Source organism: Brienomyrus brachyistius, chromosome 6 (assembly GCF_023856365.1).
Source record: "Brienomyrus brachyistius isolate T26 chromosome 6, BBRACH_0.4, whole genome shotgun sequence".
In the NCBI taxonomy this organism is placed as follows: Eukaryota; Metazoa; Chordata; class Actinopteri; order Osteoglossiformes; family Mormyridae; genus Brienomyrus; species Brienomyrus brachyistius.
This window is the reverse complement of record NC_064538.1, coordinates 2,686,135-2,698,114: the sequence shown is the minus strand read 5'-3', so window position 1 is coordinate 2,698,114 and position 11,980 is coordinate 2,686,135. Positions and strand designations below refer to the sequence as shown.

Here is an 11,980-nt window from a genome sequence, read left to right as displayed (position 1 = left end):
CAGGACGCATTCCCACACACGTTACGGGCGGCACCCGGAATGAACTCGTGTCAATACAGCGAAGACATGTAAAGTTCACACACGCGCAGCCTGAGGTGGGACTCTGGAACTGCGAGGCTATGAAGTTGGTCACTGAGCCCCCGTGCAAGTTCAGGCTGATGATTCACCAGGAAGGAAGCAGCCTGCAGAGCCACCCATGCAAGGGGAGGTACGAAGCACACAGTGACACTCTTAGCTTCAGCTCCACCTAAGCGGTGCAACCATTAATCAATCCCTCATAAATTCATTTCATCGCAGTGCAAACGGCAGTGTGATGCATCTTCCCCGGCTGCCGCTGACCTCGTTACCCCACTTAATCTGCCCGATCCATTAAACCCTAGAAGGGGTAATACCAGATTGTACAGCACAGCTCTCCCGTCCAAGATAAATGGTCTAATATAAAATATAAGGGCAATGGGACAGAAATAAGATGACAAACAGAAACAAATATCTACACAGTTTACAACACAGTAATTGTTTCTGCAGTGATCAAAGCCAAAGTTCAGCCAACATTTTTCCCATCCATCCGAATTTTTGAGTCATGTGACACAAAACGCCAATGCAAAAATTCCCAATAATACATGGCTGTAGTCACTCAGGCCCAGCTGCTCTCAGGCCTGTCGTTCTCAGGCCTGTCATTCTCAGGCCCAGCTGTTCTCAGGCCTGACATTCTCAGGCCCAGCTGCTCTCAGGCCCAGCTGTTCTCAGGCCTGTCATTCTCAGGCCTGTCATTCTCAGGCCTGTCATTCTCAGGCCCAGCTGTTCTCAGGCCCAACTGTTCTCAGACCTGTCTTTCTCAGGCTCAGCTGCTCTCAGGCCTGTCATTCTCAGGCCCAGCTGCTCTCAGGCCCAGCTACTCTCAGGCCTGTCATTCTCAGACCTGTCTTTCTCAGGCTCAGCTGCTCTCAGGCCTGTCATTCTCAGGCCCAGCTGCTCTCAGGCCCAGCTGCTCTCAGGCCTGTCATTCTCAGGCCTGTCTTTCTCAGGCTCAGCTGCTCTCAGGCCTGTCATTCTCAGCCCCAGCTGTTCTCAGGCCCAGCTGCTCTCAGGCCTGTCGTTCTCAGGCCCAGCTGCTCTCAGGCCTGTCGTTCTCAGGCCCAGCTGCTCTCAGGCCTGTCATTCTCAGACCTGTCATTCTCAGGCCTGTCGTTCTCAGACCCAACTGTTCTCAGGCCTGTCGTTCTCAGGCCCAGCTGCTCTCAGGCCCAGCTGCTCTCAGGCCTGTCATTCTCAGGCCTGTCTTTCTCAGGCTCAGCTACTCTCAGGCCTGTTGTTCTCAGGCTCCCTCTGGTTGGGTTGACACATGCACAGAAACATCGTTTTGTATCGTTTCACAAGTTCTCGAAGTGTAGTGTAGTTTATCGGTTTAATGTGTTTGAAAAAATATATATTTGTGCACAATCTGTTTCATAATTGTCCATCTATTCTAAACATATCTATAAATCTAATCATTTAATATACTCATTTTTATTTTATTTTTACTGTTTTAGTTTTACTCTTTATACGTAAAGATTCACACAACAAAAACGCAAATAGCATTTTTCTTGATATGAGCAGTTATCTACAATTATAAGTCCTGCCTTGATATTAAAATCAGAAGCATTCTTAATATTAATTTATTAAAACATTCTCAATGGTATAATGATTTGGAAACAACTATCATTATTTATTGCATTATTCATTCTGGATACATGAATTAATTTTACATCAGGATTAAAATAGTACTGAAGCTGTATCGTTCCATGATGAATATTTTATTGTTTTATTAAATTTTTTATTCTTTTATTGGGGTCCAAAGGGTGACGAGGCCTGAGGATGGCAAATTATTCTGCGTATGCATGACCCAGAAAGGGCCTGAGAGTCAGTGGTGGTTCTAAACCATTTCGACTGAGGAGGCAGACTGGGACCAGCTGTTCCGTTGGGGGGGGCAGATGCATTTGACCTCAATGTCCTCCAAAGCACTGCTTACATTAGATTGACCGCATTAACAATCAGAAGATAATTTGGAGAACTAACAAGTTATTTATGCAGTGTTTTGCAGTGACATTTTACAGTTTTTACAAACATGTAACTGATTTCTTGTTTAAACTTGCTTCCAAAAGCTTGATTATTTTTTCCTGTCGTTAACGTCGCTTCTCACCAAACAAAGCGACTCGACCACCCAGCGCACCCACGTCCACCAAGAAAATGTGCTTATGCTTCTGTTTGGCCTGTTTCCAGTCCACATTTTAACTCACATATACAAATATAAATAATAATAGCAATAATAATAATAATTTATTTCAGACTCAAGTAGCATACATATTTAGGGGAGCCACTGGGGGGGGCATGCATACTGTCATGGGGACACTGGCCCCGATCGGCATCAGCACCATAGCAAATGGACAGAAGGTCCTTGTTAAGAGGAGGTGGAGCTGAACACCCCAATGTAAATGTACGATGTGATGAGGTACATTTGAAAACCCCAAGTCACTTTCATACAATCACAAAAATCACACATCATGTCATGATTCACTGAAACATTGAATCAGTGAAACATTGTTTGTCTTTGTTTCAGTTTTGACCCCCCCACATTGGATTTATTCAGTCCTGGGACGGCTTTCCGGTTTTGTTTTCATTGAACTATGAAATAGCAGACTCTCTCGCCTCTCCGTTACCAGAATGAATATATAGCTTCTTTGTGAAACGTTACGGTGTTCAAAGAAAATATTGACCGCTGCATATTTATCGATTATATCTCAGTATTTGATTAATTAACTACTGAACGGGAGATTAATGGTGAACCGTGCAAATTGGTCCCATTGAGGACACCTACCATTAATAAACAACTGCAAAAAATGACACGCTGAAAAATGATAAAGAAGAAGCTATAAATAATGCATGCGATAAAGGCATGTTACATCTAAAATCAGTCAAAATAACGAGAAACAAATTGATGCAGACGGCACTTCGTAATGATGAACCACACGCATGTTGCATGGGTATGCTTTAGGCTATTAGCTCATTTCGTATTAATGGAGTTTTCCCACATGAACCCCTTTGCCTGTTAAAAGCAGTCATGGCCTATAGATTTATAAATATACATTGATTTACATGCAGCAACGGAGACTTTTGCAAAACCTTTTGCGTTGAACCTTACGTACAAACCTTCCAGAGTGGTCCACTTCTACAGGCAGACGCTACATAAAATGAACCTCAAAGCAAAATAAACAACTAACAAGCATAGACTACATGGAGAAAAGCATTGGGACACCTGGCCATTACACCTACAGGAACTTCCATGACATCCCATTCTAAATCCATAAACATCAGTATGGAGTTGCCCCCCCCCCCCTTTGCACCTATAGCAGCTGCCACTCTTCTGGAAAAGTTTCTCACAAAATTCTGGAGTGTGTCTGCGCTCATTCATCCAGAAGAACACAGGCCCTGATGTTGGACGTGAAGGCCTGGCTCGCAGTCTCTCTTCTAGTTCATCCTAAAGGTGTTCGATAGGGTTGAAGTCAGGGCTCTGTGTGGGCCAAACCTTGCTGTATGGACCTTGCTTTGGTAGTGGGGCACCGTCCTGCTGGACCAGAAAAGGACCTTCTCCAAAATGTTCCCACAAAGTTGGAAGCATGGAATTGTCCAAAATGTCTTGGCATGCTGAAACATTAAGAGTTCCCTATACTGGAACCCAACCCTTGAAAAACAACCCCATACCATTATCCCTCCTCCACCGAACTTTACAGTTGGCAATGCAATCAGGCAGTTAACGTTCTCCTGGCATCCGCCAAACCCAGACTCGTCCATCAGACTGCCGGACAGAGAAGTGTCAGTGAACCCGCTCGGTTACTTTACATGCTCTGCCACTTTGACACTTTCAGTTTCCGTTGTTCCTAAATGCTTCCACTTTGTAAAACTACCACTTACAGTTGACCCTGCGATATCCAGCAGGAGAGAAACTTCACGAACTGACATTGCATAGGGGACACCCTGTGACAGTCTCACGCTTGAATTCACTGAGCTCTTCAGAACGACCCCTTCTTTCAGAAACCTGACTGCATGGTTAAGTGCTTGAATGGGTTTGAGTGAAACACTGAAATTCAGTGAATAAGAGGTGTGTCAGTACTTTTGTCCATATAGTACACCATTAAGAGACTTCACCACACCAAACTGAATACAGGGAACAGAAGTAACAGTGAGTGAATTCAAGTAACCCTCGGAGAAAGCAGGCAAGAGTGATATGTCTTAATGTTACGACACGGTAAATTTTTCTAATTATATTTTGACATTAATCTCATTCAATCACATTACAAAATATTCTGAATTCCTCAGGTGGAGAAAACATTTCAACGTATACGGTAAAGGTAAATCTATATACAGGTTCATACAGTATGGTACATACTGTCTGTGAAAATTTGGAAAAAAACTACATTCAGTTTGTGTCTTTCATCATCGGGTCATTTCACAATGACTGGAAATTACAATATGTGCTGCTTGAATAGAGAACTGGGCTTCCTTTTAAAGGAGAAGCTCAGATAAACCTCACAAAGAGACAGTCAAATGGAAAATATAATGCACAGTATTGCAAAACACATTTACTTTGCTGTCAATCTATGAGACCAGAGTGAGGGTTTAATTAAACAAAACTGTCCTTCTTCCTAATTGTGACTCTTTGGGAGAGAAGAGCAGCAAAGAGTCCTGTTACTTATATGGTTTCCGCCAAGCGCTTTTGCTTCCCCAATTTATAAGCCTTGTGCAGTTCGTGCACCATTGTGCGAACAAACAGCAGTGACTGTTTCAAACGGATGTGAACCTTCTAGGTCTGAGTAAACATGGCCGAGTAAAGTGTTGCTGTTCTTTAGACTGCATTTCTTTATTATTAAAGCTTAGATTTGACTATCGGACCTCTAATTGTTAATATGTTTCCTTTCTTTGTCTGAATGAGTAATATTAAATTTTTTATCAAATACAACGTCGTGCATATAATACAATTCAAGTAATGTGGGTAATTGTAAGAATCCTGTCACACACACAGACACACAAGTTAATTTGCCAAACCTAACTGGTGGGTTTTAGTTGCCACTCATTTCCTCAATTTACCCTTAATGTGGGGGGTGGGATGGGTGTGTGGTCTTCTGTGTGTGTGTGTCCAAAAAATACATAGAGGAACGAATTCTGTATTGCAGTTTGCAATAGTCATGTGAACTAAGACAACGTAGGCGTAAATGATGGGAATGGTCAGTGAGAATCTGAAAGGACTGAAAGCTGAAAGTGGGTTATTTTTTAACTGAAGCCATAATTTTCAACATATAAAACCGGAATCTGTCAAAAAATATGAATACTCCAGCCGTCGATCTCAAGGTGAATTGTTTTCATGATGTTACATAATATCTTGTGGTTACTAGTGTGTGTTACAGGACTGTATTTATGGTAATTATAGTCGGCTTTAGCTCACGTTTGATTAGATGAAGAAGTGTAGATAAAATATGACATTATTTTGTACTGTTATTATATCCCAGGCTACATCTCCGGTTTTTAAGCGGAAATCTTACCAGATTCATCTATGTTTCCTAAGAAATGCAGAAACATTAGTTAAATTCACCCCACCACCCATGGATTCCGACAATGTTTAATGCACATCATTAGACGTAGATTTAAGATAGCAATAATGAGACGTGCTTCTTGACTGCTGACCTTATTAAGCCAGTTAGCAGACTCTTATAACTCCTGTGTGATCCTGCAGGTGATCGTTCTGTTGCACTGGATGCTGTCCATCTGGTGGGTGTGCTGGTGTTGCCTTTTTATACATCTGACCATTTTCATTTGCAGTGTATTTAATCTGTAGTCCAACAAGTTGAGAAGAACCTGTCTTGCTATGCCGTGCTGAGACATGCCTCCATACAGTATGCTAATAATACTGAAAAACATCATCAGTGGTGATACTGATAAGTACTGTAGTAACTGACATGCATCAAGATGCAGGTAGACTCTCAGATTTACTGTTAAGATTTATTCTATGAGGAATCCATTCCATTTTGTTTTGCACCATCTGCTGTTGCGTGTTCATTTCGGATGGCAAGATCTTTGTCTGTCTTCCATAGGGTCATCACAGCTTGGTTCCTCTTGAATTACGCATGGGCGAACTGCACAATGCTGGCTCTGGGTGTATGGGCGGTCGCTCAGAAAGACTCCGTTGATGCGGTGGTCATGGTAAGACTGGCATTACATCACATAATCACCCGCTGTTACATGCAACGCTGTTTTAAAGATTGTTTTAAACAAGCAGTTTTGCAATTTTATCCTTTGTGTCTGCAAATTAAAAATACTTTGTTTGGTCATTGTTAGCTAATTACAATGATGTTTAGTTACGTATACACCATTTTATCATAAGCTTTTGGAACCTTCGGCATGGTTTTCAACTTCAGTTAATGCTCTCTGCATACAGAACTGTAAAAATTACCTTATGGCTTGTCACAAAACCTACCAGAAAGGAAAATCTCTAGTGTAATAAATTATACTGAACCATATATTTCACATAAATTAAATGGATTTCACAACAGCACAACGGTGGTCCAGGCTATTGCTTCCAACCTCACTGTCTGGCATTAGCCGAAAGCGAGGCAGGTGAGACAAAGATAAAAACAAAAATGTCTGCTGCTGAGTAATTGACCCTTCCTATAGTCCCAGGTCCTTGTGCAGGGGAGGGGTCGCTCTTGGTGGTGCTGTGTGACACAGATAGACTTGTATCCCCTACAACTCAGTCATGATATGGTGGGTTAATTCGCTGGGTGAAAATGGTTAAGGTACCTTAAGTTCCACTGGCAAGTAGGGTGGACCCTGAAGGCAAATCCTAAGATTGGCTTCACCGTCGGGCGAGGGCCGTGGCAGTCCATGATCATGCCCTTTGCACTGTGTAATGCCCCCAGATTGAGTGCTGGCTGAAATTCCTCACAAAACGTATGTAGCTTACTGGATGACCTCCTGGTCCATACAGCCATCTTAGAAGGAGTACTTGAGAACTTGCAAGAGGTCCTCCCTGCTGTGAGGAATGCTGGACTGCGACTCAAAACACAAAAGCTTGGACTGCTGTGGAGGGATGGTAGAGGTTGATGGAGTCGCACCAGACCCAAAATGGTGCAATAAAACATTAGCCAGTATGAAAGGACATTGTTGATCTGAAGTTTCATATGCTTGGAATGATACTACAGAAGGCTCATTGGGAATTTTGTCAACATTGCATAGATTAACAGAGAAAGGGCAGCATGTTCTTTAGAACAATATTGCCAAGCATTTGAAAGAGATACTATATTTTCATGTCAAGGCCCTGGTCATAGAGTACCCCAACCGCAAAAGTAACTTCAGTGTGGACACCAATGGCAGTAATGTGAAGACAGGGGCACTGTTGTCACAGAAAGGGTTGGAGAGAGGAAAAAGCATGGAGATAAATGGCACAATCCAAGGAGTGGCCTGTTGCAGAACTGATCCGAGAGAGAGAAAAAAACAATAACTGGATTCAATGCAGGAATCAAAATGACCTCCAACAGGACAACGTATATTTGGGCTGAAAAAGCACTATTGTGGCTTCTTTTAGAATGTCTATAAAATCTGTAAATCCAGTATTGCTTTATTTCAGTTTCAGGATTTTGTCAGCTTGTCTTCAATTTGCATTGACATAATGCTGTCATATGCCAATGATGCACTGAAATATTCTTCCCTTCTCTGCTCTTACTTCCATGCCACCTTTTTGCCAATTTTGCCAGTTCCTCTAGACCAGTGTGTTGCTTTTTCCCTTCCCAGTTCCTGTTCGGGATGGCGCTGACCATTCTGACAGACTCGGTGCAGCTTGGATTGAACTACCCCGGTGACAAGGCCACACATGAGATTCAGTTCAGCTTCAGCATGGCCATCATTAGCCTGCTGCTGAAGCCAGTCTCCTGCTTCTGCATTTACCGGACGTACCGGGCCAGAGGTGGCAGCTGCAGCATTGGTATGAAGACAGCTAGTGGGCACCCAGAGCCAAAGAACCTGAAAGTCCCTTATTGTACTCTAACACGTTAATTTATGACAGGGATATGTTCTGAGAAATGCATCGTTAGGCAATTTTGTCATTGAGAATATCAAAGAGCAGAGCTCTACAATTCTGACCCTCGATTCCAAATCCAGGCCTTGTTTTCAGTTCTCCCAGGTAGTTAGTTTAATAATTACTGATTCTGATTGGCCAGAGGCTTCACACCTGGGTCACAGGTAAAGGAAGGCCGGAAAATAAGCAGATTATGCACCAAGGCTATATGGTACAGCCTGTTATACACCACGGCTATATGGTATATCCTGTTATACACCAAGGCTATATGGTATAGCCTGTTATACACCACGGCTATATGGTATAGCCTGTTATACACCACGGCTATATGGTATAGCATATTATACACCACGGCTATATGGTATAGTCTGTTAGACACCATGGCTATATGGTATAACTTAATTAACAATAAAAAAGTACAGTATAGTAAATACATAAACCAGTAACATAGCTATTTACTATCATAGCTCACAAACAGCATGTGACCTATGGTTTAATGGGGATAGCTCACAGCTCTCTTATCTGTACATTAAAAATGTATCTTTGGATGAATAATTCCTGCAAGCTGAAATGTTATAAAACCAAAAGTAAGATTTGCTTTGGGCCATGAATTGAGCCACATGACACAGGGACTGGAGGAAAACAAGGAGAGGCTGCTTGGGGGATGGCAGGGGGACGCCGTTACGGGAATGGCGGAGAGGAAAGGAAACAAGATCCACTCAAGGGAGTGTCGAGGGGAACCGGATGGGTGGCAGGTCAGCGAAAGGGCTGGGGGCGCTGGGGGGGTCCACATCTGACATCATGGTTGGGACCCACCTGGAACTAAAGCATCGTGTGAAGAGCATAAAACACCATGTGGCTTTAAAAATGATGCTACTAACCTATAAAGTAAGAGATACATGCAGGACCCCAGTCACCGCGCAGACCAGCCTGCACCACTTCAACCTTCTCTATGTATCATTAAAGATAAACGAGACCACCGGGCGTATAATATTTGATATTGGTAGTGCCCGTGACCATTAGTTAAGTATTAAATGAGGTAATGGACAATGGGTATGACAGGCTAATCTCATCCCTGGGTTTGTTTTTCAGTCATTTTGTGAATTCTGTTTGATGCCAGTGCAGCATCGCTACACATAACACAATACCGGGCCCGACAAGAAAATAACAGCATATTTTAACACAGCTAAAAATTGACAAACTGACAAATAATTGTCAAAAGGAAACTTTTTCCAGGACAGAAATCGAGTTCTCTCATGCTTTGACGTGGGAAAGTGTAGCATTTATAGAGGCGTTTAGGGAACTGTATGATCCATATGCAGCCAAGCAATGAAGAGTAATAATATTCATTTAACAATTAAATAAATGTAAAAACAAGTGACAGAACATGTAAGCTATACTACGGGATGACAGACCTGCTTTGGTGCAGATGGACATTCCCAATAAGCAGTGGTTTTTAAATTAGCTTTTTGGCACATCATTTGTAGCTACAGCTTCGAAGTTGATGTGACTAAAACAGCTTTGTGGTCTGATGTTCTCCTGTCCTCTTGCAGGAATCACAGTTGACTGGCAGAACCAGCAATCCTACCAGTCCATCGACCCAGCTTCCACACAGTGAGGAAGACTGGGGCAGAAGGAGGTCATAAAGGGCGCCTGTGGGCACATTCATATATTTTTTTGTTTGATTCTGCAGGCAGTATGGACTGATGCAAATATTTTGATTGACACTTGCCTTAGATGAAGGGGTGTGTCTGAATCCTGCAGTCATAAGAAGTGTGCAAGTCTAGGTCTACGTAAAGGTGCCAGAATTACTCATTAGAAACACCGAAGCCAAGCAGAATATATACATGTATTTAACTGTAGTAAATCGATATATGGATACCACTGTTTATATTACTTGTCACTTTCAACATCTTTTCATTTTATCGGTACAAGCCTTTCTTTGCCTGCAGAAGGTGATTTTTCATACAAATTCTTTTGCAGTAATTTGTAAAAATGGTGTAAATTGAATGCTTGCAACAGGGTTGAATTCATTTCCAGGGAAACTTACCATATGAGTGAGGTAGGGTTAGGGGGAAACATGTTAGAGTCTGTGGGCTCCTGGTGTAGCTGCTACAGGCTTCTGGACCATGAGTCTTCGGAGAATAACAGGAGAGATATGACCCCCTCCCCCCCCCACCAACAGGGGGCTCCTGACAGATCTACCACCACAGTAACTGATACACATGTGGTAGAGATTTCTGCTGAACTTCGCCTTGATGTATTTTCCTAATGATTCCCTGTTTATTGTTATAATCTTAATGATGTCCTGCTTATTCATTTTTTGAGAGATCTTATGTTCTTGCCATGCTAATGATGGAGCAGTGGTGGCCTAATGGTTAGGGAAGTCCACTCATGACTGAAAGGTTGCTGGTTTGAATCCCTGACCATTGAGATACCCTGAGCAAAGCTCCCTAACCCTGCTGATAAATAATAGCTTCCCCACTGCTATGTCAAACATGGGTTAAACGCAGAGGACATTTCATTGTTGTGTGCTGTGGTGTGTCAGCAACGACAATTAATCATTTCATGATGCGTTAGTGCTCCCTTGAGTTATTCTGAATTAAGTATAAATTAGCTGGAAAGTTACAGGTGTGTCCTAGACAAGGCTGTGACCTCCCCAATAAATTCTGTTATCCGGGCAGAATGTTACGAGTTGGACGACTTCCGATGTGCAAAAAAAGTAGTTAAAGTGTACATGTCGTCTTTTGAATGTTCTGCGGCCAGATTCAAATTCCCGATTCAAGGTTGAGAGAATGAACAGTTTGCTCCAATTCCTTGTTGGGGACTTCAAGTCAAAGTCAAAGTAACGTTACTGTCATGATGCATGGGATTACAGATCACACAGATCCTCAGCCCCGCACACAAAGTATATCTTATGCAAAAGTTGGTGTCATGTATAAAAAGAACCACTTATGATCATACACTGATGCAGCCAGCTTACCGAAGCCCACTAGCTGGTGTGAGTGGATAGATGTGCCCCATTAACTAAAGCATTTGTTAATATTTTGTAATGATTACACTGCAACATTCTGTAAAGAAGGAACACGGAGAACCATGTCTTCGTATGCTGCAAAAGAGGGATTGTTTCTCGCAACAGATCCAATGTTTTTCATGCAAGAGGCAAGAAGTTTTGATGTTTAAGTAGTATTGATTACAGTAGACTTGCAAATTAATATACTTAGCAGTTTTGGAATTGAATATATTGAGTCATGTTGTGTTCCTGTGATTTATTTCTCCAGAACTTTTAACTGGTCATGGTTATTCCCTATTGGGGCTAGAGAAGTCAAAGGAGAGTGGACAGTGAAGGTCAAGCCTGGACAGTTTATCTATACTAATTAATCCATTTTAAATCAAGAATCTCTACACCATTGTCATAGAACCCCTTCTCAGACAATGTCCTCATCGGGGACTGGGAATTACTGAAACGGGTCAATACAGCCGCTGAATAATAATCATCTGGCATGGATTCCTGGCTTATTAATAAACACACTTAGTTACTGAGTAACCAAGGATTTCAAATGAATGACCTTGCATCCCAATTAGCAAGCATTGCATTTACTTGCCAGGCCTTAACAAAGTTGCCCTCAAGATAAAAATAGTCATGTATGATTCTCCATTTCGTCTCAGAAGGCACAACACGAAAACCACGACTTAATCTTGCTCATTCGCACAAGGTATCACGACGAAAACTTCTTCAAGAAAAACTGGCAGTGTAATAAAGACATCTGATATGTGATGTTTGGGTCAGACTTTCTTTGGACTTTTTCATGTTCACTTCCACACACTCAGAACTTCACTTGGAGACCCTGAAAATGAACTCCCCTGTGGTATCTTATT

The 11,980-nt window shown here is 42.2% G+C and overlaps 1 protein-coding gene across 1 annotated transcript; it reads left to right on the top strand.

Annotated features, from left to right (window-relative positions):
- The first annotated feature begins 5,182 nt into the window (after positions 1-5,182).
- On the top strand, positions 5,183-11,879 carry LOC125745147 (type-1 angiotensin II receptor-associated protein-like). Its single transcript, XM_049017685.1, has 5 exons — positions 5,183-5,382; positions 5,765-5,799; positions 6,123-6,231; positions 7,819-8,008; positions 9,655-11,879. Exons 1-5 carry the CDS (start codon positions 5,356-5,358, stop codon positions 9,717-9,719), a joined length of 426 nt encoding a protein of 141 aa, XP_048873642.1. The 5' UTR covers positions 5,183-5,355; the 3' UTR covers positions 9,720-11,879.
- Positions 11,880-11,980: the final 101 nt, after the last annotated feature.